A 27808-nucleotide genomic window follows, 5' to 3' on the forward strand; every position below is an offset into this window, starting at 1 on the left:
GAGCTGACGCAACTAGGATTTAAAAAAGAAAAAAGAGACACAAATGATTATTTAGGTTCAGATAACTATTGTGCGTTGCATAGTTTGAAACAGAATGAACAAAATGTGTTAGTTTTCAGGAGTTCAGAAAAATGGAGGGATTGTTTACATTCTCTACGTTCTTACCATCTTCAGCACTGTCTTTGAGTCTGACTTGTGTAGATGAGCAAGAAGCAGTTGTATTGTGGTGAAGAAATATAGAGATATTGTAAAATTATAGTCATTAAAGTCAGTTGTGCATCAATCGGAAATAAACATCAGCCTTGCAATAAAATGAAAACATCCTGTACCTGGAACTGACTTAGGTACCTCTGTTTTAATGGGCACAGCTGTCCCCTTGACTAGGAATGCCAGCTCTTGTGGAAGGGGCAGAGGTGTCTTCCTTGTCACACCTGATGAGGCTGATGCAGCTAATACAACATTTCAGAGGAAAAAGATTATACCAGTATGCCATTATTTTACTCTTAATCATGTTAGTACTATTATTCTTCTTATCCAACATCACTATCTTGTCTTATGTAGGCTTGTACATATAACTTAACTGTTTGTACATGAACAAATAGTGTACTGCAGCCAAATTCCTTGTGTGTGTAAAGATGCCTTGCTAATTAAGATAGTATAGATTCTAATTGTGGTACATAAAAAGCATTACAGTATTTTTACCTTTGTCCTGTGATGCCTGCAGTTCAGAGGTGGTGTCTGGTATGGGTTTGGACAGCGTTGCTGATGGAACTAAAACAGAAAAAGTAATTAAACATTTCAAAGTGAACAAAATATATGACTGTCTTTGTGAGTAGACTCAAAGAGTCAAGATTACTTCTCCTGCTTCTCGAAATTTGTGTTGTTAGATGATAAATTGTCACAGACACACCAAATTAACTTACAATACTATTAACTACTCTCTAGTCTAAGCAGGAGGAGCATTATGACTTAATGAACAAGCATGCATCTAAGTGTTAGCATATATATGCTATGCAGCATATATATTCCTCTATAAGTACAACATGCATAGAAACCAAAATGCTTACTTACCCTCAACGTAGCAGTGATCAATTCATAGTCCTTAGGACAGTTTTTATAATGCCTACTAACAGTATTATTTAAAAACACGGCCGGAACATGGCAACACAAACAAAACAAAGAAATAGTTCAAGTCAAGGTTCAGTTTGAAGGTGGCAATTCATCATGTAAAAGAATCATACTACTGTCTTAAAATCTATTATTTAAAAGCCTGTCTTTGCTCCTGGCCCCAATGGCACTCCTGGTACGACAGCTGCTGGTATGGATGCTGCTGACCCTGAAAATGGGAAGTAGCAGATATCAGATTTAAACAGAGTTTTTCAGCTGCAAGTTTTGACAATCAATCAATGTGAGCAAAGTGAGCTTACTGGTCTGCACTTGAAGTTCAGAGGATTCAATGCTTTTCATTGCACTCTCAAGCTCTTCATCCTCATCCATCACTGTGGTCCAGACAAATATTACAGGGTAAAAAAAAGAAAACATTTACCCAAATTAAGATAGGTAAAAGTATTAGTTACATTTAATCAGAAATGTCAAATACAAATATAAATGAATTAATTAACCCAGGGGTTTGGGGACCCTTGAGGCATGTTTGACAGGTGGGGAAGCTGAGGCTTCTTGCTGCCTCTTTTTCAGGTACTGCTGGAGTTTGAACATGCGTGTCCCTGGGATGCAGCTCTACCCCAAAACGAAGCTCATATACCCATCAGCTCTGCTGTCCCAAATCTCCTTCCAGGTGCTCTTAGCACAAGCGCCAAAGCCAACCAGCTGGTCATCTTCCTGGGAGGCTGAGTACTGTCCTCATAATTTTGGAGGGACTGGATCTCAGGAAATCTGAGGGAATAACTCACAAAGGACTGCAGGCTGTCCTTGCTATGTCCTGCAGTCACACCGACACCTGATGCTTCCTCCTTCTGTACATTCTTTATATGATACATTGTGTACCCTATGTCATTATTCAACAGCCACCTGAAAGACTTCCCTTTGTACTTCCCAAACTGCAGGATGTAGTTTCCCAGCACCTCTGTACGGTCTGAGGCGTCCCCTCCTCTCTGACGGACCACAGCCAGAGCATTCTTGTGGACAAGGTCAGCCCGAATGGGGGCAGACTTGTCCTGCAGAGTGGCGTCCTCCTTCATTCTCCTTGCTTCGATTGTCGGCTCCTGGAGGAGAATTCCAAGTGGTCCCTTGCGGAACAAAACACAGACTTTCCCTGGGAAGAACTGCAGTTTCTTGTGCATCTTCACCAAATACAAGACAATAATACAAATTTAGGTTTAGTTAAAAAAATGCTACAATATTTCAGATCACATGTTATAATCTCACTCAAGTAGAACTGTAAAATTGGCAAATTTGATATTTTACAGCTGCAAAACTTGATATCGATCTAACTCTCTGACATGATCTTAACCAAAAAGTTAAGAAGGCCAAGACGACAATAGCTTTTCACACCTATTTGATCTTTACTGACTCTGGGATCTAAGGGGAGGAGGTGTGTGGGTATATGAGTGACTGTGTGTGTGTGTGTGTGTGTGTGTGTGTGTGTGTGTGTGTGTGTGTGTGTGTGTGTGTGTGTGTGTGTGTGTGTGTGTCTTTACATTTGAGAGTCTGCCTGAGATCTAAGAGGGTGGGGTGAAGCACCAGGAGGGAAATAGCCCAGCATGTGTGAGGGGGGAGTAAGAGGGGCAGTAGATGTGGCAAAAAAACAGTGACCCCCTAAGCACCTGCTTTAAGCTTTTGAGTTTGGACAGGGGCATATAGGACAGGAGAGGGATTTTTATCAAATAATTACGAAAAAAAAAAATGACATTGTAGTTAAGACTTTGTGGAACTTAATTGCTAATCTTATGCTGAGGCCTTCTTTCCTGCTTACTTGTTGTGCACTTATTTCATTGCTTTTTCAATTGTATTTTATTGTTTATTTTATTAACCTATTCCATTTCATTCCAGTTTTATTTCCTACTGCTGTACTGTGTGACAAACAACTGGTAAAAATTTCCTCCTGGGGATTAACAAAGAATAAATTAAGAAAAGTTCTTTTGATTCTGAAGTTACTCTGAAAGCTAGTGTAAACCGACAATGTTTGTTAATACATCATAATAGGGGTTAATAGTATCATATGGCAAATGATTTTAGTTTGAGATAGACTATAAAATTGTTTTAAATCATTCATTTTAATGATCATCTATCTATGATTTAACTTTTAACTATGCCATGAGCAAATCTTAAAACAAACAATTCTTGATGGCCCGAGTTCGCCAAATTTACAAAAACCTAAAACAGAGGTTAGACCCTGTAGAGTTGATTTAGAATGCATTTTTGTCACCCTGGGTGGCATTGGCTTCAATAGGGGACACATATTTCATGGAATTTCTGCCAAAACTGGGAAGTCAGAATCTGAACCAAAATCTAAGGGCCAGCCCTTAAAATTCTGAGCCAAATTTGCGAAAACCTAAAAACCCAGGTGATTTTGCTCAGACTTGACTCAGGATGCATTTTTGTCACCTGGGATGGCGTGGGCTTTGACGGGGGACATATATTTCATGGAATTTCAGCCAAAACTTGGAAGTCAAAATTTGGCTCCAAACCGTAATGGGTTGGCCACGAGGTACAGCAATGCTGGAGTGGAAAAAGCAGGCTACCACTGGGTGGACAGGTCAGCACAGCCATTTTATGCGCTTAATCTCATTTAAACTAGCAATGGTATCTTTAATTAACAAAAGTAATGTATAGGTTTTTAATTTAATTTGATTTCTCAAATGATTTTAAAGATTTCGCGTCTTTGTGCTTTACATTAGGGATTGATGTGCTGTGTTCAGGCGTGGCAGGCGAGAATTCTACCATTGAACCACCAATGCTTAAGGAGAGGCAATTTCATGAACTTCCGGTGGAAATTGTACAAAGTACGGAAAGAATTTAATGATATCTTAGCTATAAAGGACACTAAAAAAAACTCCCAACCACCACTTTAAACACGTTTTTAATCTTTCTCGAGCACAAACATAAAGATGTATTTAGTTTAACACCTTGTAAAACTCACATGAACATAAATTTGCCGAGCCTGGCGAAGACTGATAAAGCCATGGAAATCCCTCGTTCACATTTTTAGGTCATTAAAACATTTCAGAGTATTCCTGATAAAAATCTATTTTGTGCTCACCTGGAGGTCTGGCCTTGCGTCTTGGCTGCCCTCGCAGATCCTGTAGGAAATGTAGCCTGAGGACTGTGGCGTCCTCTCGCGGCTCTTTATCTTTACCAACCGATTCCAGGCCTTTATCTGTAGATATATGAAGCTTCGGGTCAAAGTTCTTCAAAAAGCAGCGACAACACGCTTAAGAAGCAGCAATGGCGGTTTACGCAAAAGCGTGCACAGATTTGATTGGAGGAAAGAGCATGCGCATGGTCTGGATACGACCCCTCTATCATACCTCACTGATCCAAAATGGTTAGATGAAAAGATTTATGCTGAGTGTTATAAATAAAAATCTACATAAACAGAGTGCCATCATTGCTGACGAAAATTGCTTAAAGAAACAGTTTGCATAACATAGTCTGTTTATCTTATATGATTTATTCTATCAATTTGACCCCAAATAGTTAAAACTTTTACAAGCTGTCAACTTCTGGGTCTGATTCTGTATTTCAGTACAAAGTGTGTCATTGTCTTACACTGTTGAGTATAAATAACGATATAAACCAGAATATTAGGGTGTGTTTAATCCTTTAAGTTCTTTAATTTTGTTTCTCATTTCGCCCAAAACAAGTAAACACTTTCAGTCTAAATCCGGGGCCTAAATCAGGGGAACTTTGAAGACATTGGTCCCAGAAGAATCACAAACAGAACTTCAACGAAGTACTCAATGGAGTAAAATTCAAGGTTAGGTTTTCCTTCTTTCTTTAAATTCAGATGTGGGTGGAATTACCTTTAATGTCCACAAGGTGGCATCAGAGATGACGCAAATACTGTGCATTGTGCCCTGGTGGAAGATACTGAAAAGCTGATCATACATAAACTTGAGTGGATCATAGTCAGTCAGCTGACTGTTTTTTTTTTTTTCTTTTTACATCAATTTCAGTTTATACTAATTTAATTGAGGTCATAGCCATTTTAAACGTGGTTTAGTAGCTGGTTTAATAGAGCCTACAATCTTAAAGAGAGTGAAACAGGTTAACATTTTTTTTGTTTTTTTCTCCAAAAGATGGAGGACTGGGAAGAAAAGTTTAAAATATTAAGAGGATGCATTATTTACACATTCTATGCATCAGCTAGTTTTTAATGTGAACACAAGTTGACATTTTAGAGCTACAAACATGCTGATTAAGTTTCAGAAAGTAATCAGCAGTTTGACTGTTTAATAATGAGAATGACATATGTTTGTTTTAATGTAACATATTGAATATGATGGGACACATACCCATAAACTCATATTCATTCTAATCCGGCTCTATGAACTTAAACTTGAACGAAATTTGCAATAGTTTGTTGCTGCTGTGCCTCAATCATTCTTTTAGTGTGCGGATGATCTGCTGTGTGAACTTTTGAGAACAGTGGTAGAATAACCTGAAACAAACAGGAAAGATCAGAGATGACATAATTGGGGTCTTGTTGCGGGAAACAACAAAGGCATGTGCACCATTTACATACGTGATAGGCGTGAGAGGTTCACAGTGTGAGGCTTCTTTAAGTCATATTTTTGGTCAGTCACTGGACCACAGGAACTGAACTTTATGCTTTAATCCTCTTTATGTTTGTCATACATTAACTGATGATTCAGTGCCTACAGTTATCAAATATTTTGAAAACAAACACATAAATGATCAAGTTTCTAATTTTAGCATCATTCCCCCTCTTTCACAGAAATGTTTTTATCTTTCCCCCTCTTGACTTTTTGTTTGTTGACCTTGATAATTCAACAGAAAATACTTACAGAAGCCCAGATACTATATGAAAACATAAAACATAGCAACACTTAAGGAGGTGGGGGTGTTTACAGTCAACAGGCTGTGTCAGAGCGTGTGATCGTACTGTGTGTACAACACCAAGCTCCTCCATTTACCGTACGTCCAGGCAATAATAGGAACAACATTCCTGATGGATAAAACTTTCATCTCTTTTCAGATGATTATCTGTCCTTTGAGTATTTAATGGAGAATAATAATAAAAATAATAATAAAAAAAACGTGTTGAAGCAGAAATCATTAACTTTGATATGTACAAAATTTAGTAAATACAAAGAAACTTTTGCCAACAAAACCCATGTCTAAAAATTTAAAGTAAACTGGTTATTATTTTTTCAGTTGAGGGAAAAGTATGTCATGTGAGTGCTCTGAAAGCCCCCAGGTCTTAGAAGAAATCCTTTGAGAGCACTTTGCCAACAGGCATGTCATCAGTCACTTCAGACATGATACTATGAATAGCATCCTCCAGTCTAGCATGACTCTACACTTTGCCTAGATTGAGGTCTTCACAAAAACCGGTCTGGGTTTACATTTTGCATTAACCTCTTAAGACCCAAGCTTTTTTCTGGTGTGCAACTTTTGATTCACCTTGCTATTTGGGATGAGTAAGACCTAATAAGTGTAATAGCTAAACTTGGTCTTTGCAGGGGAATTTTGATTATTTGTGTTATGAGTTCTTATTAGTCGTTGGTTGGTAGTGTTATTGTATTAAAATATGTTGTTTTTTTTTCACAAAAATGGGTGAAATGTTGTAATTTCACCCAACGATAATGTGGGCTGTGTCCCTAAATGTGACTAATCGGTCAAAGTTAAAAAAATGAAGTATCATGAGTCTGAGAGGCAGAAATGTATTGTGCTTTTTTGCACATCTTTCCAGTACTTCCTGTAAATTTTTAGTGTCAAGTGCTTTTCATTCTCAAGAACCAATCTCTGTATATATCTTGCTCCTATAGAAACATAGAAATAGTAAGTTTTTTCTACTTTCTATATATTTCTTTAAATTTCTAATTTTTTTAATCTTATCATCATTATTCTATTTTTATTGTTATTGCATTATAGCGCTTTTTTGTGAGAAGCTGTGACTAATACATTTCCCCACGGGGGGTCAATAAAGAATATTCTATTCTATTCTATTCTGTATGTGGACGCCTGGTCTTAAGAGGTTAAGATGTTGGAAAGTGTGTCGGAGATGCTTGTCCAAAATCTTAACCTGGTGTCACTTTGGGGAGATAACAAGTAAACCTTCCACTTTTAAGCTCTTTGACTTTTTGTTTTTAATGAAAACTGTATCAGAAACAACAAATGTGATGATCGGATCTAGAAGGTTTTTGCTATTTGGCTGCAAGGAAAGACTGATCTTGACCTTTAACTTCCTTTAAATTTTCCAAAATGAGTCTTGAAGACTTGAGTCACATGTAGCATATTTGTACAGTCAACAGTAGCCCGTATGCCGGTGTGACTTCCAGGTAGCAGAGATGGCAGGGCCTCTCAGAAAGGAATGCTGCCCTACACACAATTATAGATGCACCTCCTGTTGTTCCGATAAATGCTCAGAGGACTGCTGACAAGCTTGTCTGCTCTTCATTCTGCATATATACCTGTTGTCCCTGCAGACTCACCTGTTGGAGCTGTAGTGAGGAAGAAAGGAAAAGAAAGTTGGGGGAGGAGTAAGATGGGTAAGGGGTTTTGACTAAAAGAGACTGGAGAGAAAAGAACTAACTGACTAAAAAAGAGCGTCTAATCTCATCATGTCTTCCTGCAAGCCGGATGAGCAGTTAGCCTACGAGCTGAGCTGTCCCATCTGCCTCCAACTCTACTCTGACCCGGTGGTTCTTCCCTGTGGCCACAACTACTGCCGATCCTGCATCTGCCTGACCGCAAACACTGCTGTTAAGAATGACAAAAGCCATCCACGTTGTCCAGAATGTCGTGTGGAGTTTCAGAGTGTGGACACCCTGCAGAAGAACTTCAAGCTCTGCAGCATCATCGAAGGATACATAGCCACAGCTCCCCTCCTGGACTTGCGCCCTGAGCCTGAGAGGATGGAGGTTTTGTGTGACCACTGCATTGATGAGCAGACCCCTGCTGTGAAGACCTGTCTGAAGTGTGAGGTGTCTCTGTGTTCCAGACACCTCCAGAAACACCAAGACAAGGAGTCGTTCAGAGGCCACATCGTGGTGGGGCCCATGGATGAGCAGGGGATGAGGGGCTGTTCAGTCCACCGGCGCCCCTTTGAGTACTTTTGCTCCAGTGATATGGCCTTGCTGTGTGCCATGTGCTTTAAAGAGGGCTTTCACCAGAAGCATGATGTCCTCACCTTCAACGTAGCTGCGGAGGAGATGAGACGAGCACTGGAGAGCCGTAATAAGGTACCAGACTTTTATCAGAAATAGAAAATACATCCCATCAGGTTGGATGAAAAAAGCATTTAATCTAGGGACTAACCGTTAGAAAAATTGGGATTGTTTGATTGCAAAGGCCTTTAGTGTATATTTTGACAATTTTTTGTATGTTGGTAGTAGAAAATCACTTGGTCTGAAAGGGGATCCAATTATGATCTCTGTAGACCTGCATTCTTCCTACAGGCATGTGGGAGATGACTGTATTGATCCAAATCTATAAAAACAGTGGACAAACCAGGAGGAATCCTCAGTGGAGTCAAAATTTGGGGGGCTCTCTCTGCTGGTTATTTGCTACAGTACAGATCTTGAGCCCCCTTCCTTGTAAAGAACGAAGGTCTGAAACCAGCTAACTTTTTAAAAAATTATGTCCTCAGCCATGTCTATATGTTTTTGTTTCTGAGAAGTTTAGTTTGGATAAGTTATTTTATTTAAAAAAAAGATGACTGAGTGATAGCTCAGCCGAGAGATCCTCCTGCAGCACTGTATCAACAGGGAAGTAAAATAATGTGAAATCATAACATGCCAAACTTAAAACAAACACTCTATTCTACTGTGGATTGGACTGATCTGAAAAATCTTTTTTAATCAGTATATTTCTGCGTGTTCTGATTAAGCAGAACAGGGTTTGGTGCTATCTAGGCATGGGTACCTTTCACATTTGAAACAATACGGTACCAATTACTGGTACTTGGCAATCAGTATCAATACTCAATGGTACCTTTTTTTTGGTACATTTGTGTGTTTATGTGGTAAAATTTATCATTTTTTTTAAATAATAAAAGGTAAATTCTTTTTGATCTAACATATTTATTCCTCAGTATATAATCTTTTAATGCTGTGTTCATGTCCAGCATGGAAAATCACCTACTCTTCCACTCCCTCACAGTCACAAGGATACATTTAGGTACCTAAACATGGTACCTTTTGGTTTTACGTGATTCGGTACTTGGTACTTTTGACAAATTCAGTCAGTACCTATAGGAGTACCTTATTTAGGACCCATAAAGAGTGTATAAAACATGGACGTAGTCTCCTCGACGACACCCGTCTGTTTCTGAAACAGAAAATGAAGCACATCAGCTATAGCGGCCATATTGTTAGTGGCAGGGCCTTCACGTACAGCTATAGGGCGCCTGTCTGTCACGTGACCCTGAGCTGTGCCTCTGATTGGGCGAGCTTGTGATCTTAATATCCTCTGAATGGCCAGATTTGAACTCCCCCCCCCCATACAGTGTGTGCCGTTAGTGAAATCAGCGACTCAGACAGGAGACGTTTTTTGAACCAGGCTGTAAATAGGTTAATTTCTGCTTTGAAAACAGCTTTTTTTTGGCTTGGTGTGTATGTGACTTCTGGTACTTCCAGAGCCAGCCTCAAGCACACACTCAAGAAACTGCACTTCTGCACATTCTTAGACCAGAGGTTGGCGCTTGGATACCCATCCCTAGTGCTATCAGTCCTGTGGTTCCATCACTTTCAACACACCTGTGCCACACCAGCACAATGTGTCCGTGCCTATGGAGGGGATAATTTTGCTTCATATCTCAAAGCTAGGACGGAAGCATACTGTTGACATAAACAGGCAGTCAAAGTTTCAAACACTACCTGCTAGCTGTAAAATCAGCTATCTGGTTATTTATGCTCTTGTATGTGTCATGTTTTATTTACTAAATTACTCCTGTTGGATAATCCCGACCAAAGTGGACAAAAACAGTCTTTTTTGGTTGAATTAGATATGTTCTGATGTATCTAACAATATTTTTCCTTTCCTTTTTGCTTTTCTTGAGTGCCCACTTCTCTAAATATGGTCTCCTCTGTCTCTATAAAGTCAACATGTCATTAGCCAAACTTTAGGATTTAGAACAGTTCAGGAAGTTATGACTGACATCATGGTGGTTACTTCTATCTCTCATACAGTCTATGCAAATAAGGTTTCTGGCCATTCATACTGAATTTTATCATGTTCTGAATCATTCTTTTTTTTATCCTTTAGTTGTATAATACTGAATTACTTTAGGAGGACAACTGAGAATTCAGATACATCAGACCTGTTGAAATAATTGTCAACAAACAGAGGAGATGAGAGAGTTCAGTTTGTGTGTAATGATGATGATGCATCACGTTGTGATCGTGAGAGACAATAAAGGAAACGTGACATTGAAGAGTTTTTAAAAAGAACACCTTGAGGCTGTTGGCACTTTGCCATCATGAAAGTATGCAGGTTAATCATATGGACATGAAGGTTTCTGACTGACAACAGAGACATTTAAACTAATGACACAGACAAAGAGGTCTCCAGTGATGGAATAAAACACTGAAATTACATCTAAGCGCCTTTTCAGCAGTCACTTAAAAGAAAAGAACTTCCAGTCACACCAGATTTTCTCCTAACTGGTGAGCTCTCAGATGTCTAAAGACTCGAACGTGTGTTTGCAGGTGATTTCCAGCCGTCTGCAGATGACAGAGAGTCTCCTGCAGAAGACGACAGAGGAGGTGGGAGCCTCTGAAGCTGTCGGAGATAAACTGGTCAACAGTGCCGTCACTGTGATGGACAACATTGCTATATTGGTGGACAGGTAATATGCATGTAATGTGCACCTGTGTTGAGACTGTCTTCGAAATCAATGTTTCTCATTCCATTTTTCCACCTGTATTACTCCATGAGCAGTAAATGCAGTCGCCTGATAGGATTGCTTTCCCTGCAATGCTTTGTCTGTATCCCTCTCATGAGTTCAGGGCCAAGCTGCCCTGGACAAAATATAAGTTGATGTCACGTACTGTCGTGCACTGTTCAAAGTTTGGACAGATTTTTATCTGATGAAGACTTTTGTTTTGTTTGGTTCATTCGATTGAAATCCAATCTGATCAAACCTTACCTTCATCATCCAGATAAAGCAGATAAGCAAAGCTCTTGACCTCTTAATCTACCATAATGTTATGTAATGGTGTTGATTTGGATTTTCCTGAGTGTTATTGCGTAGTCAGATGTCTTCAGTATTGACAACAGACATAAGCATCATGAATGTTTAATCTTTTATCAATGGCTGTAGAGAGTCCTAAATGAAAGCCATTATAATCTAAGAACTTTTACATACTTTATTTTAATTTTTGTGCAACAATCTCCATTAAAAAAACACATTATCAACTCTTTTGAGATGCAACTACAAGAAAACAAACAAAAACTAAAAAAATAAACAGTCCTACTTCACCTTGCATGCTCTCAAGAGATTGTTATGGATCTAACTTATAATGTGCAGCATTTATTTTGTTTAAATATTCATGTGGGCTTTTATGCTTTATTTGGATATGGTAATTTGAAAGAGACTGGTGGTTGAATTGTGCACTACCATGCCAACACTGAGAACAAAAATCATGGGCACCTGATTCACCTCATGAGTTAAACCAGTGTCCCCTGTGCATCTTATTTTTAATGTAATTTTGCTGCAGGTGGGAGAATTATCTTTAATTACAGCTGTTTATACAGCACAAAGTATGTTTTTTTTTTTTCCTGTGAATTCTCCTTTAGAAAGTATATTGCAAAGAAATGTCGAAAGAAAGACAATTTTTATGGTTCAAAGTATCTGTGGGTTGTATCTCAGTAAGAATGTCTTCTCTGTTTCTTTTTTTTTTTGTAAAGCCATGTCATCAGCAGGGCCAGACAGCTACCTTCACAGATAAAGATCTATGCCCAAACTCATTGCACCCATCACATTGTATAATGAATCTAGTTTATCAACATTTTTAGACTGCCAGTACGTTTTGTAATGAAGTCTCTGTTGGAGTGTCTGACTGGGCAGAACATTCCTCAGACTTTTAGTTCATAAAATGCTGAAAAACAATAACTTTTTATTTTCTTGCAACTTATTGTAAAACAAACAAAAAAAGACTGCCAACTCTATCTTTAGTGATGAGCAGCATGATCAGGTTACAGTCTTGGCAAAGTGATGCTCTACATCTTAATGTTACCAGCTTAACAACACAGTGTTTACATACTGGCTGTTAACTTTATAAGACATTATGTAAGGTGAGGTATGAGGTATCACACAGATGCGATGTTTTGCCTTTGAGAATTAAGCGCTTAAAAGCTGTTTCTATCCTCCTTATCTTCTGTTGTTTTGTGTTCAGGTACAGGGAACGTTTGCATAAGCTGTTGGAAGAGGAGAGAGGCCAACGCAGAAACAGCTGGCAGCAAGGACTGGGTACACTTGAGATTCAAAAGCAGGAGCTACGGGCAGCCCAGCAAAATGTCACACTACTCCTCAATGAGACAGACACCTGCGCATTTATTCACAGGTAAAAAAAAAAAAATAGTGCTGCTCTGAGAACTTAGAGGAATATTTTCAAACAAACTTTTTATTACATTTCAGGTTTCTTGCTTAAAATTGGTAGAATGACTTTGCTGGAAGCCATTCGTCCTACCAAAGTGAACAAATTTGGTTTTATAGAGTGTTGAGGCTCTAAGCAGATGCTCAGGGGTATAAGCAGAGGCAAGGTAAATGCATTATTGGTTAAGAATGCAAGACCAATATACCAGTTATTTCAATTAGGATCAACAAATTTAGAAATTGTGTGGTTTTTCCGAGCTAGGAGAGTGGATTTGAACATGAAGGTGGGAATACTTGGCTGCATCTTATTCCAGGTTTACAGGTGGCTGTGATTCCAACCTTTTGTTGACCAAATTTACAAGTCAGCAGTTGATTGTTTTTTTCTATGTCTCTCAAATGGCAAGTGTCCTGTTTTTGTAGCATTCAAAGTCGCCCCCTGCTGGAATTTAGAAACAATGAATAAATATGATGGTGCCGTTTTAAGTATAAATGTGTCTGCACTTTCATGCAGCCTCCCTAAGTAAAGGCATGTGATGCTGAGAGAGCGCGTGGTAGCTTAGTAAGTCAGCTAAGTGAATTCTTCTCCTCTCTCCAGGTTCATGCTGAATGATCATAGGCTGAGAGAAGTTGTTGCAGGTCCCATTCCCTCCAAGATCCCATCAAAGGCTCCACTCAACACAAAGCGTCTCCAAGCAGGCCTTAAAACCCAGGACTTCCGCACAGAAATGACATGCCTCTTGGAATCTCTTCATATACTCCTGAACCCTCTGGAGCTCACCTTTAATATCTTCACTGCCCACCCCAGCCTGATCATCTCCAATGATCTGCGCACAGTCAAGTACAGCCCCACCAAGCAGTTGTATGTGGAGCACCCAGAGCGGTTTGTGAGTGCCCCTCAGGTCCTGTGCAGCCAGGGGTTCTCTGGAGGAGAACACGTGTGGGTGGTAGAAGTTGGCCCCAACACCCAGTGGTCACTGGGTGTTTGCTACAGGAGCATCCCTCGGCGTGCCGACCACAGTCGCCTAGGACACAACTCGGTGTCCTGGCGGCTGCAGTGGAAAAACGGCAAGCTGACAGTGTGCCAGTCCTCCTGTAATGTGGCTCTGGGAGAAGTTACCAATCATCCACTGAGGATAGAAGTAGCTCTGGACTATGAGGGGGGGACTTTAATTTTTCACAGCACCAAAGGGCGAAGGGAACACCTCCATACCTTTAGGGCTGTGTTCAGGGAGCCGGTTTACCCAGCATTTAGTATCCATTCCAACACACCAGAATCCTGGATCACACTGCAAAGTGGAATTTAAATTGCATTAACCTGCTTTATTTTACTACTCACATTAAAAATAAAATTAAAGTAAAAAAAAAAATGCAGGAAAAATAAAAAATCCATATGTATATGTAGTTCAGATGTAATGTACTGGAGAAATGACTTTCATTTTCTTGAATGTGTCTTTAAATGTCATTGTGTGAAGATTTTGATGCATTAATACGCCTTTAACTACTATAGATCAATACTGTGTAATTCATGCTTTGATAGGAAAAATTTACATTTTATCTGATAGGGCTGCATTATGTAAACAAGGCAATTGATAACAAAATAAACTCTGTATAAAACCATCTTATGCAGGTATTTGTATTTATTTTGACAAAACAGTTACTTATTAAATGTCTGCCTTTAGTTTTTGGAAAGGCAGGGACCAGTGGGAATGGACACTGTGTTTTCTTTGATACTACTACTACTACTACTACTACTACTACTACTACTACTACTAATAATAATAATAATAATAATAATAATGATAATAATAATGATAATGATAATAATCAAAAAGTAAAAATGGTGTACAGGGCAAAGGCAATAAGAAGACATTACTATAGCAGGTCAGTAAAAACGTGTTTTAAGAAGTGATTTAAGACGTGCTTTTATTTGAAGAACAAACAAACTTATGAAAATGTTGCATTTTGGTTTGAACTTCTCTTCATCCAAAGATTTTATTTTATTGTCAATATGTAAGGCTTGATTGGAATGCGGTTGTGTCTAGACGGTTAGTGTCCAGCATTTATAGGATTATGACGGGGTTGCCAGGTTTAGTGAAAATGGGGGATAATAAGTGCATGGGCAGCTTTCATCATACATAGATTTATATGCTAAAAACAAAAGGAAAAAATAGGTATTCTATATTTTTCTTCAATACTTGCTCTATATAAAAATTTAATCAAGCTACAGGGTCGTAGTTACGAGAGGGGGATGGTTGATGAAGACTCTGGCAACCCACATCCCATCTGTCACTTATCTGTCATTGGGCAGGATAGTAACATTGCTTTCGGAAACATTATTCCACGTTTAACAGTTATCAAGTCTGTTGCTTAAAAAGCCGAAGGAATGGGCTCAGGAGAGAGTACGACCAGGAAAGTGTCTTTCGGTGTCGATGATGAGGACAGAGTCCGGATCCTCCGTGGAGTCAAGGTAAAGCTAATTTAGCCTTCGCATTTGATAAGCCATGCTAACATTACTTTTATGTTACACCCATTGCTAACGAGGCTAGCTGTATTAGCATGTAGCTGCATAACCAGCCGAGTTCTTAGTTAATTTTTAATGTAATTATCGTAACGTCTACAACCTGTGAGGAGACCGCAGGCATGAGGGTGTGAGGGATGCAGGGGCTGGGGCAGGTTGACATGAGACCTGAAACAACCCATATTTTCGTCACGCCAAACTCCATCCACAATAAGGTCACATGTAGCTGTTTTGTGAATATCAAAAAACTTTGACACATCTAACAAATGATACATAACTTATTAAACATTTCAGGCTGCCAGAATTAATTCGGCATTCGTCATTTTTACTGAAAAGCCCGACATTATCTTTAATTCACGAGCAATGCTTGCTAACATCATGAGATATTCACCTAGCAGTTAAAATGCTACAAAATCGTCTGTGGAAGTAGAAAGATAAATTTCTGGTAAGTGTTATGTGTTAAAACAGTTTTCCGTTCATGCTAGAACTCTTTTATTTAACTGCACTGTTGCAGTTAAACGAAGGGCCTTTGAATGAACAGATATTGAAAGGAGTTCTGTTATCTGCTCTCCCTCTGACATTGCTGCCTTCACGTGCAACTGGGAATTTCGGAATTTTGCAAACAGCAAGTCATGAAAATTCACCAGTGAAAATACAAGTGGATGGCGATATGGAATAGTAAACTGGCGCAGATTTCAACTGTAATAATGTAATATGTGCATGCGCTGTGGCCCAAAAAAATATCTGAACTGTGTTTTGTTTATTTATTTATTTACTTATTTATTTATTGTGTTTCTCAATGCAGTAATGAACCAACAAAACAAAACAAAACAAAAAAGATTTTCAAGGGTTCCTTATCCTTTCCTGCTTATTTATATCCTGACATGAAAACCTGTGAGCAGATGGAGGAGTGGGAAAATAGGATTATGTGGGAAAAAAAGGAAACTGATTATGCAATTACCAGATAATGAGATCCACTTTTTCATTTACAAGCAGTCTAAACCAAGAGTATACCTAAAAAAAAGACCTGGCTGGGTATGTAATAGTTATTTCTGCATTACTATTTACACCACACATCTTCCATTGTTTGACCTTCAATTTGTGGTTAGATGATCAAATCAATTTATAGTGTCAATCACATAGACGTCAGACGTTTTGTTTTATGAATTAGCCGAAGATCAAATTTACTATAAATGTATTAAGTTTCCAATTTTTCCCTATCACTAACAACACAAAGTTCAAAGGGTCACATCTGCAAGTAAATAAAAATAAAGCATGAAAATTTTACCTTCAATACAAAAAAATATTCACATAATTCATACTCAGAAAGTAAAAGATCAATACCATGCAATGAAAAGTCAATTGCTGAATTTTGAATGTGTGTTTGATAGTTGTAGGTTGGCAGGAAGACTTTGTGTTTATTTGTTTTATTTCTTGAAAGTCAGTAGTCTGGCCTCATTTTGCAGTAAAGATGGAGAAAATGTGTCACTGCACCTTTAACGTACCAGCCTGTTTGAGTGTTGTTACAGGAAGAGCTCACGTCTGACCACACCCAACAGAGATGTTGGTGTTTGGTGTGAACTATGGTTATGACAGAAAAAAACAGCCTGAATAGGCGAGATACACTGCTGCAATTAAAAAAGTGAAAGATTTTAGTTTTGATACCTCAGTGCATCATGTTAATGGTAAAATGTTTGTCAAAATGCACGTAAAACTTAGAAATGTTGAGACACAGAGATAATCCTGTTTCCCTGCTCAGCCTGCACATTCAAATACTATGAGTCACAGAAACAGTGAGTCAGAGACTTGTGCCCTCCTCCTGTGGTTTTTTGGTGAAGCTATGTTTAACTGTTCTGGACACACACACTCTGAGACACACATTAAGAAGAGTTGTGTGACCCTGTTTTCAGGCACAGTTTCCCGTTTAATATGTTCAACCTTAAGGGGGGTAAAGAAAATAAAAGGATTATTGTTTTGAACTGAGATGCCTTATAATGTGCACGATGAACCCTCCTCTGTTCATGCTTAATCCTCAGCTCTCTGCTGTTCCTGCTTGTATAGACTTAACATCTTTTCTGTTTTCATTCCTCGTCTCTCCTGCTAGCTCTCAGAGGATGTTCTCCAGAGGATGAAAGGAGTGGCAAACTTGTCTCCAGAACGCAAACCATCAACAAACTCAAACATCCAAAAAGACACAGGTATAATCCACCTAACAGTGTTATTCTCACATGTTTAATCAACTAGAAACATGTTCCGGCTAACCAGAAGATTTGTGTCATTTAAATATCATATTGAGATCACACTCAAAGGAACTGTGAGGAGTTTTTTTTAGTGGTTTTATTAAAGTCTCACTCTTACAGTAATTACTGTTCATGACCTGAACAGTAAAACAAGATTATCAGGGACAAGACTGGTTGTTTCTTCATACAGTGCACGCTTTGGTTAGGGCCACAGCAGGTGATGATGCTTGTGGGAAATGCAGTCTTCATCCGAAAAGAAAATGCTGCAGATTTTCACATTGCAGATTGTCACATCCACATGAAAACTCCTCACAGTACCTCTAAGCACTGACTGTCATTGAAAGGGAAGTGCAAAATCTATATCTGTGTGTAACTTTGTGGAGCTGTAATTTCTCTTTTCAGTTCCCACAAGTCCACGGCCCCAGCAGAACCCACAGAACCTGGCACCTCCAAAGACCCAGTCCAGCACCAGCAAACCAGCCTCCTACGCAAAAGAAGAACAGAAACGGTGAGTTAAAGCAAATCAGGGAATTTGTTGCAGGCCTGGGTTGGTTGATTAAAGTTGTGGATAAATCATGCTTGGGACACATGCACACAACTGAAGTGACAAAAATAACTTGCTGCAAACATCAAAAAGATTTCAAAGCAGTTATTTTTAGGCCGACAGTTATATAACGTTGCTTTAAATGTTAATGTACAAAAATAGTCACGTCAGATGGAGTCAGCAGAGAGTCAGTCGATCTGGGTTTGAACGATGTAAATCGTTGATGCAGTGATGAACATTGCTATTAAAGGAGGTTAAATGAGAGAGCTGCAGTTGTTTTTCCATATATTCATGCACTGAGACACGCCTCCTCTCAGTAGACTCTATATTACACTGTCCTTATCAGAATAAGCTGTTTTTATTCTGTCTTCAAATCATAGAAACTCTGTCGCACAAAAAAGTAATGAGCTGAAAAAGCAGAATGCTGCTTAAAGCAGTGGAAAACTGAAATTGAAAAGTAAAAAAAAATGAATTAATGAAGTAGTTCTTCTGCAGAGCTAATGAAACACTGAAAAGATTATATTTATCTTCATTACTGGGATGCTTTGCTCTTTCTTCTGATTGTCTTAATAAATCTGACTCAATATAGTCTTTGCTGCCCCCCTGTGGAAGCATATGTTAAAAACATTTTCACTTTATTCAGAAGACTTTGAAGAGCAAAATCCAATGACTTGTGTGTGTTTGTGTGTGTGTCAGGTTTGAACGCCAGCAAACAAAACTGAAGGAGGACTTGGCGAGGGCGGCACAAAAAGAAAGCGAGGCAGCGAAGGAGGAGATGATTAAAGCCATGAGCCGGGACCGACACAACAAACGCCAGGAAGCAGAAAAGGCCAAACAACTGGTACACACACGCACCCACTCAGTGAATACACACATAAAGAATCTCGTTTACACACTTTAACACATAATTAATTCTGTCTCTAGCTGAAAGCTCAGTTGTTTCTGCTTTTCCTCCTCTCATGCCCGTCATGAAGCACAGACCCTCTGCCTCCAGGTGTCTGAAATAGAGATCGTACCGTCTCTCTAATTGGGTTTATTTGTTGGAAAATAAAACAAAATCAAATGGGTCACATTCAAAGGTCGCATCAACAGGAAATACAAATTTTAACCTTAGTAAAACATCAGGAAGTCTTCGTTAACCTCTAAAAATACGTCTGACACACTTATATGATTTGATTGTGATGGATAAATCAAGGCCGCATTACTGATGGGTGAAATACACCAGATGCGTCTGCAGTGCGTCTCCATTCCGTTTCAGCACATGGATCAAATAAGTTTCCATTCAAGTCAACTTACACTGGATCTGTTCTGTTGTGGTACGTCTGCATGGCTGGTCCATCATATCACAGGTAATACACAGCCATCCTATTTTTGACAGACGCAGAGTTGTGACGCATAAGCGTAGGGAAGATCAAGCAGGACAGGAAGTCATGCCCAGAAACTGCCTAAAAACCCCAAGTGACTTTCAAAATGAAACAAACCGTGTCAAAATCTGCTCGTATCTAGATTGTGGACATGATGAGCAGAGTCAACAGGTTTGAGGTTTTACAGCCCAGCATGAATGAAAAGAGACTTATCAATGGAGAGGAAAGCACGGGGACTTCTGGGTCTTGCGAGCTGTCTGTCAGTCATGCAGCTTGTCGGACTGAACAGGCAGCTGGTGTAAGTTGACAAGCGCAGTCAAAACGTGACCAAACACGGCACATCCAGACTGCAGACGAATCTGGTGTATTTGAGGTGTGACTCCTCAGAGATGATAGATGTTTTGTATCTTCTGGGAGTTAGTTCAATATTATACGGCATTCAATGATGAAAACACCACCCTCATCTTTGCACAAAAAATATTTTATACATGATTTGCATTGAGTAGAAGAGTGGCAGCAAAACATGCAGCAAAAAGCCCTTTCAGAGTTCATCGAATGAAGTTCTGCAAACTACAGGATGTTGAGGTATTTTTTTATCATGATTCTTAGAGCACAAAAAATATCACACATCACCTTTTTTACTCATGAACTTCTAACTATTTTAGTCAGTTTGAGGTTTTGGGTCCTGATGTTTCCACACTTCCCTTCTTTTTCGCTCCTTTAAAGTGTGAAATTGTCAATTAGAGATGCACTGATCCAACTTTTCTGGTCCTGATACTGATACCAATACCTGGGCTTTGGGTATCGACCGATACTGATCTTGATCCAGTACTAGTGTTAAATAATAACCTGCATGCCGTACTGTGGGATAAGACTGGTAATGTTTTGAGTTAAAGACAAAAATGAGTGCATATGGAATTACTGAATATTTATTTAACCTATAAGTTTTTAAATTTTTAACAGTAGCTTGGTTAAAAATGCTTTAGAATTTACAGAAATTACTATTTGATTGTAAAATTTTATACCTTGTAGACCAGGGGTGGCCAACCAGTCAGAGACCAAGAGCCACAAAAATCACTGTGATACTACAAAAAGCCACATCACACACGTGGTCGTACAACTGCACTTTCTCTCAAACATATGAAATGACATAAAATGAAAATCAAAGTTTCCAATTTCCAAAGCGAGATTTATTGTGTTTGTAAAAGTGTTTATATCTGTATTTGGAGCTGTGTCAAAAAAAAAAAAGTCTGTTTTACTGCAGAAGAGACGAAGTTCTCTCTCTCTCTCTCTCTCTCTCTCTCTCTCTCTCTCTATCTATCTATCTATCTATCTATCTATCTATCTATCTATCTATCTATCTATCTATCTATCTATCTATCTATCTATCTAGATACATAGATAGATAGACAGATAGATAGATTGATGTAAGCACATGAAATATTAAGAGGAGCACATGTAGAGAAGAGAAACTGAGACTTAAGTATCGATCTCATCACCCAAGTATTGATCAATACTGATCCCAACTTTGGCATGAGTATATGATAATAATATATAATATATAATATTGTAGATTGATTGGCTGTTACTTATAACTATATAGTGGACAGAAGAGCCACACACCCTGTAGACTAAATCATAGTTTAGCCTCAGTGTCAATTTTGGACCGATCCTTTCCCACCAATACCCGATCCAGCTTTGAGGGGCTGGATCAGCGCAGATACCCGGATCGGGTTGGTGCATCCCTATTGTCAATGTGGGACATGTTTTGACTGCGCCAGATCCTCAAATCATTTCAGGTGAAAGGGGTCGGCTGGATGGTTTAGAGAGAGGAGGAAGAATCTTGTGTGATGTTGATGCTTTGAAACTCTTCATGTATTGATGCAGTGCAGTGATGTTATGAGGTTTTCAGTAAGACTCAGACAAGGTGATCTAGGTAGGCTCTTGAAAAGTTGTGGTGTAAAAGTCGTGCTGGATGCTGGTATATTATGACAAGGTAATAAAGAGTCATACTAACAAATGTAAGTTCAAAATGAGGTGAAGGAATCTTTCCACTGTAATGTCTGCTACTGGCCTGTAGGTGGGGCTGTTGTTGTCAAATTCTGAGTTGTGCTCAGCTGTCATTAAAGTACTTTGACTGAAGTTTCAAACGCAGTGATAAAGCCGTAAAAGCGGATTAATAATGGAGTGTCTCTCTTGAGATAGGTTTGTATACAGTCAAGTCAAGACTCAGTCTGGTCAGGTTTTCTCGGCTGTAATCACGTGTAGGAGCGTTTGCACCGATACAAATTGAGTTTCCGGATTGTGTTTGTAATTTCCATGGTTATACTCCCTCTGCCTCCCTCATTCTCCTCCTCCTTTCACTCATCACATCCCCCTTCTCTTTCTATCGCCTCCTCTCTTCCCATTTTCCCTCTCGTTCTTTTCTGTCCCCCACCCCCCTACCTCTATCTCCCTCCGTCGTTCTCTCTGTCTTTTCTATCCCAGCCCATCACTCTCCCCCTCCTGCCCCGGAGACAGTATTATCAGTGCAGTGCAAGCGGTAAATTGCACCCTGAGAGTTTCCTGAGGCTGGAGATAGGAGTGCTGCGGGCCCAGAGGCTTAATCGTGGGAAGGGGAGAGCTTGTTTTACACGCAAGCCGGCGCCTGTTTCACGTGATTCCTCCGCCCCTTCCTCCACCTGCCTCCCCCGTGTCGAGACATGCTGTAGTTCTCGTCTTATCTCCACTCCAACACACTCCCACCACTAATAGAAAGCCGCTGGAGGGACGTCGTGAGCAGAATGACCGGTCGAGCGGGACCGGACCTCCTGATGCTGAGGGCTCTATGTAATTACTGTTGCGTGTGCCGTGAATTCATATGTGCACATACACATGAAGTACAGCAGATTGTGCACATTCTGGAGTCAAATGAGATTTTTCCTCCGTGTTATGAAATCAAAGACGTAATCACTCATCATCTGCGGCTCTTTATTCTCCTCAACTCCCACAAAATCACTGTGCAGTCGAGCATGTAATGTGACAGATTTTTTATCTGTTGAGAACTTGACGGTTAGAAAACTCAATCAAAGGAAGACAGATAGCTATGTTTGTGAACAGATTGTGCAGTATGTTTAGTGACAACTTCACGACATGCATGTGACATGGTTTGACGGAAAGCTGGCACTGGATGTCAGTGTTCAGTCTGAAAGCTGCAAAAACAAAAATATACCTGAAAAAGGAAAAGATGTCATAGCTCTTTTTTGACGGATGAGTGAAAGCGAAAGAAAAACAAAAGTCAGTGGATCTCTGAAGTTTGGAGAGACTTCCAGAATTCAGCCACTGGCCGTCTTTCATACTGTGAGCCTGAAACAGCGCTGTAATGGAGCTCCATCATCATCATCATCATGGCTTTTCTACTTTTATATCGATCAAGTTGTGTCATGTTGGTGTCCCAGAGTCTGATTTCACAGCGTGTTATCATGAGGTAAACACACAGCAGTTTCTCCACATACACACACAGTTTGTGACACCTCGACATTCCTACTGAGAGTGATACGGCAGAGGGATCTGGATCTCGCATCTTTAACTGGCGATATGAGAAATGCCACTGAAACCTAGATTTGTGTCCGCCGTCGTATATCACAGGGGTTAGGCAACCTTTTCCATGATTCAAACCACTTTACAACACACTCATGTCCAAAGTGCAAATACTTCTTTCATAAAATCATCAACAGTCAGTAGGAAAGTCTCCTTTAATGGATTTCCATGCTCAGCTTAGCAGTGAGAAGTGGTATAACTTTCTTCCTTTACCTGATTTTTAACAGTACAGAAAGTTTTGAATGTGTTGCTCTGTTTCACATACTTTGCTATCACTGTTTTGGTGTTTTGTCTCAAAAAAGTGCTTTGCACTTGATGTCCTAATCATTGACTGTATATATAGTGGACAGCGTACCTCCGCCCTTTACCATTGTACGGTTTTGAAGCCAAAATCCCAGGTGCCGCCATTGGTAGCCAGTTGTGCAGCCAGAGTCTGCGCAGTAGAGACTGTGAGGGATTTTGGGAGAGTGGAGTCAAGTGACAAAAAGAATAATTATTTTTTCTTTCAAGAGTCTAATCACTTCTTGACTCTACCTTCCGACATATTTTACAATCCACCCAAAAAAATATGCAAGAACAGCAGCTGTCAATCATCATTAAACGTGATGTGAAATTTGTTTTTAACCTTTTATAGCAAATGAAAACAAAACTCTTCAGAAAAAAAGAGGACTTGAATACAAGACAGCCAAATAATATCTTCAAATCACCACAACAATCACATGTGTGAAACATGTCTACGAGGTGGATTCATTTTTCAAAGTTCGACCACAGCCCATCTGGAATGGCTGGAGAGTCAGATTTTTTTTGCCTATACTGCAGCCAGCCACTAGGGGGAGCAGTTTTGTGGCGACCTCACTTAGAGCTGAGCAAGATGACGTTCATTTTCTTCTACAGTCTATGCTCCTAACATATCACACTTTGACAGTAAAAGTTGCATAATGCTCAAATTCCAGCCATCTCTGGTGATAAATCTACACTCCCTTGTCCAGCTATGTTGGAAAGAATGACTGAAACTTGATTTGTTTGCCTTGATAACACCTCTACATGGATGGGATTGTGAGCTAGCAGACTGACCTCCCAGGAGGTCGCACTTGCAAGACACACCCTTAACGCACCCTTTAACGTCATGATTTGAATTAATTATGTAACGTTATTTATAATTTTTTTATGCAAGAAAATTTATAGTGTGCTCAATTCCTTGTGAAGAGTTGAATAGAATACAACAGTATTTAATTATTTTGATTCCCTCATTGTAATTATTTTCTGCATGCCAACATAAATAGCCTCATGTGCCTGTGGTAGCGTACCCCTGTTATATCAGAATGCTGGATTCTTGGATGAATTCACAATAAAAGATTTATTTTACTAAATATCTTGCATCTTTCACAAACATGTCAACTTTTGTCGGCACTACTAGGAACTCTCTGAACTTGTGTTTTCTACAGATTAGAATGGGAATGTTAGCTATCCAAGAAAAAACTGAAATCCAAGCAAGTGTTTATACATTGTTTTTATTAAAAAATGTCTAAATAGACAATTTGCTTGTCAAGTTTCTGTAAGTGAGAGTAATTTCTAATTGCACGAAACTAAAGATCTTTGCCTCTTTACAATCAAGTCAGACATCATCATAGATTTTAAGAAACTAGAAAAGGGACCCCTGCGATTGACTGGCGACCAGTCCAGGGTGTACCCTGCCTCTCGCCCAATGATTGCTGGGATAGGCTCCAGCCACCTGCGACCCTAAACAGGATAAGCGGTATAGAAAATGGATGGATGGATGGATAGAAAAGGGACATTTTTCTGGACCTGTCAGGTGCATGTGGCTCATATTAGGTCTCATGGACATTTTTTTTTAAATAAGACAATAATTAGCTCAGAGTTCAGTTTTTAAAGTGTTGATTTCCTCCAAAAGGAATCCACATAACTTAAAAAAAAGTTTCTACAAAATATTTTGAATTTGTGTCCACTTATGCTTTAGAAGTAAGATCCATATCAAAGCTGAGTCTCTGGCATTTTGCAGGGATCTCTGTCGAGTCTGAATATATAGTACAAATTTCTGTGTCAGACATTTTCCAAGTTGTTTTGAAACAGATTCCTATCATGGGAAAGCAACTCTGATATTTGCGCTCCATATGGATGTTGGCCCAATTTAGGCTTTAATTAAGCCTCAAGTAAGAGCAGTTTTGGGTGGCCTTATCTTACTTGTGTCGTTTTCATTGCCAACACATTTCCTGCAGCATTAGGTCATAAAAAATGACTGATATTAAATATCTCTACTGATGAGAACTTGTCCAGCTTGTCAGCCGGCAAACTGCCCCCACAAATTTCACACAATTCTAGGATCAATTTCCAGTGATGCAATTCTGCCTGGAGGGAAAAATGGAAAAGACTAAGTATCTGAGGAGATGAGGAGTAAGAGGTGACAGCTGATGAGGCAAGAAGGATGTGAGGATGAAAAAGAAGTGACTGAACATTTTGTGAAGGGGTTAGCATGAAGAACCGAGAGGAGCTGAGACTGAATGGCAGTGAAAGAGGAGATGATATGCGTTTCCTGCAGAATCAAGCTGAGGGGGCGGGAACGAAGCTGAGGGTGAAGAAAAGAAATGTTCACAAGTGATGAAACATTTCCTGGAGGATCATGAAGAGGTGGAGGAGGAAGAGAAGGAGTGACTGTTGCTAATTTAACTTCGCCAATCCTTTACGAAGGATGAAATAAGAGAAGGAGGAGGGAAATGTTTTAGAAGACGACTAAGACTTGACACAATTAAAAGAAGCTTAGGAGAGGAAGAAAGGAAGGACGAGGGTGACTGAAAAAAATCAAACATGATGAATGAGAGACGAGGAAGAAAGGATTGAAGAGAGTAATAACGGTAGATTCTGCAACATTCAAATTGAGAGGAAACATAAGAGGGATGGAGACCAGTAAAAAAACAGTCCCATCCTACAAGTTGTGTTTTCAAAACTATAAGCATCACCTGTAAGGTGGCTTTCTGGCTTTCTCTCAGGCACATACTGCTTCAATGTGTCAAGACTGAGGACTTCAACGCCTAACAACTTGTTTGAAGGTTATCTTTTGTACATTATGCAGGACAGAGTTTGACTGTTACAAAATAGGAAGAAACTGGAGCCATAAAATCGCAAATACTCGTAGGTTAACATCAGTTTTCCTCTGACCCTCCTTTATGGACAATAAACACCAGATAGGGCTGCAAGCCCGACTGCTGCTGACTTATATCACCAGATTTTAGGTGCCCATCTTATCCCTGCAGTGTTCACCCTCTGAAGTAAAGTCTGACAGCTCTGACACAACAAGCCTCTAGAGTCACCCAAACATTTGTCATTGAGATGAAGATGCAGTGAGGAATTATGAAGCAACAGTAACCACAGCTAGCATCAGCACTTACTAAAGGTAGAGTCTGCAGGATTTGTCAACCTTTACAGGAATAGTCCTGCTTAATCTTAGTTGTCACTTCTGGGTCTGCCTCACCCCCCTCCTCTGCCTCTATGTTGATGCTTTGGTGGTGTTAGGACGTTTCTGGGTGGAGAGTAGCTGTCGTCAGCTCAGCCAATCACAGCCCGCCCGGTTTGCATACTTTGGGTGTTGATTAGAGATGTATACCAAATCATTGACTCTTATGGGTACTGACCAAATTCTGTCTTTCGGTGCCCAAATGCATCCCGGTGACTAGGGCTGGACGATTTTGGAAAATAAACAAATTGTGATTTTTTTTGGACTAATATTGCAATTGCAATTTATCATGAGATTTTTGGGGTGGATGTTTTTTAATTTTTTAAAAAATTAAAAAGTAACACTGTATGAACATTAATCAAATGTATAAAAATCTTACTGATCTCCCATCCCTAACAAGATACAAACTGAAGTGCAGAAATATAAATAAAAACTTTTTTTTAGGCTCAACCACTGAAATATGTAAACATGTGGATTGCACTTGGACTTAGACAATTTTTTTTTATTTAAGCCTTTGCGATTTGAAAATTGCATTGAATTACATTGCACTAAATCGGTTTAAAATCAATTTATTGTTCAGCCCTACTGGTGACTTTGAAGGGGGGAAGTGTAAGCGATTTTTTTCATGCTGGACAGGAACACAGCATTGTAAATTTATATATTGAGGAATAAGTATTAAATAGAAAACTCTGAAATTTGTTATAAAACAAATTAATATTTTTTGCCACATAACCACACAAAAAAGTACTAAAATTGGTACTGTTGAGTACTGATACTAATTGCCAGGTACCTGGCATCAGTACAGTGTTGTTTCAAATGTGAAAGGTACCTATCCCTGGTGTTGATGATAGCGAGTGGAGATGGTATCCTGAGCAGCTATGATAGTGGAAGTAGTACAGAGGAAGAAAAACACAACCAAAGTGACAAAACTTAAACAGATAAAGCTTTTTACCGAACAAGGGTGAAGCTTGGCTTGACTTCCATTCACTTTCAGGATCTTAGAGAGCGGGGGACGAAGAGGGACATGAGTTGGCTTTCTGCAAACCAGGTATGTGTGAAATACCCATGATTAGCTTGTGCTAACATGCCAAGTCAGGTACATGGCACTCGAGTCTCTCCCACATAGAAACGCGACACTACAGGTGTACTAGTGAATGTGTTCACATGGTCACAGTCAGAGGCTGTGGGTGTGGGGCTCCCACTGGCACTGAGCTAAGGAGGAGGAGCTCTGTTTAAATGTTGTGTTTACTAACAAGTAACAAAAATTCCTGTAGACCTTGCCTTGAAAAAAATGCTCAAGTTCTGTTTTTTTACTTAAAATCAAACTATTACACTTAAATCTGGAACAGAGG

The 27808-nt window shown here is 39.4% G+C and overlaps 2 protein-coding genes across 3 annotated transcripts in view; both read left to right on the top strand.

Moving 5' to 3' along the window:
- The first annotated feature begins 7766 nt into the window (after positions 1-7766).
- On the top strand, positions 7767-14046 carry LOC141800054 (E3 ubiquitin/ISG15 ligase TRIM25). The gene is made up of 4 exons (XM_074682512.1): positions 7767-8387; positions 10854-10993; positions 12543-12710; positions 13338-14046. Exons 1-4 carry the CDS (start codon positions 7767-7769, stop codon positions 14044-14046), a joined length of 1638 nt encoding a protein of 545 aa, XP_074538613.1.
- Positions 14047-15004: 958 nt separating this feature from the next.
- Positions 15005-27808, top strand: part of chchd6a (coiled-coil-helix-coiled-coil-helix domain containing 6a) — a 94284-nt gene continuing 81480 nt past the window's right edge. For both annotated transcript variants that reach the window (XM_074681711.1, XM_074681710.1), the window contains exons 1-4: positions 15005-15209; positions 17365-17458; positions 17903-18008; positions 18741-18885. In XM_074681711.1, the coding sequence (XP_074537812.1) occupies positions 15126-15209; positions 17365-17458; positions 17903-18008; positions 18741-18885 (429 nt within the window). In that variant the 5' untranslated portion in view covers positions 15005-15125. The remainder of the gene's footprint in view (positions 15210-17364; positions 17459-17902; positions 18009-18740; positions 18886-27808) is intronic.

Source organism: Halichoeres trimaculatus, unplaced genomic scaffold, assembly GCF_033239565.1.
Source record: "Halichoeres trimaculatus isolate MK-OKI-2021-1 unplaced genomic scaffold, fHalTri1.1 fHalTri1_scaffold_11, whole genome shotgun sequence".
Classification (NCBI taxonomy): Eukaryota; Metazoa; Chordata; class Actinopteri; order Labriformes; family Labridae; genus Halichoeres; species Halichoeres trimaculatus.

Excerpts from the sequence above, each read along its gene's own strand:
- LOC141800054 (XM_074682512.1), top strand. The coding sequence starts at position 7,767 with ATGTCTTCCTGCAAGCCGGATGAGCAGTTAGCCTACGAGCTGAGCTGT. Across the intron at positions 8,388-10,853 it reads CACTGGAGAGCCGTAATAAG|GTGATTTCCAGCCGTCTGCA; the intron begins GTACCAGACTTT and ends GTGTGTTTGCAG. Across the intron at positions 12,711-13,337 it reads ACCTGCGCATTTATTCACAG|GTTCATGCTGAATGATCATA; the intron begins GTAAAAAAAAAA and ends TCCTCTCTCCAG.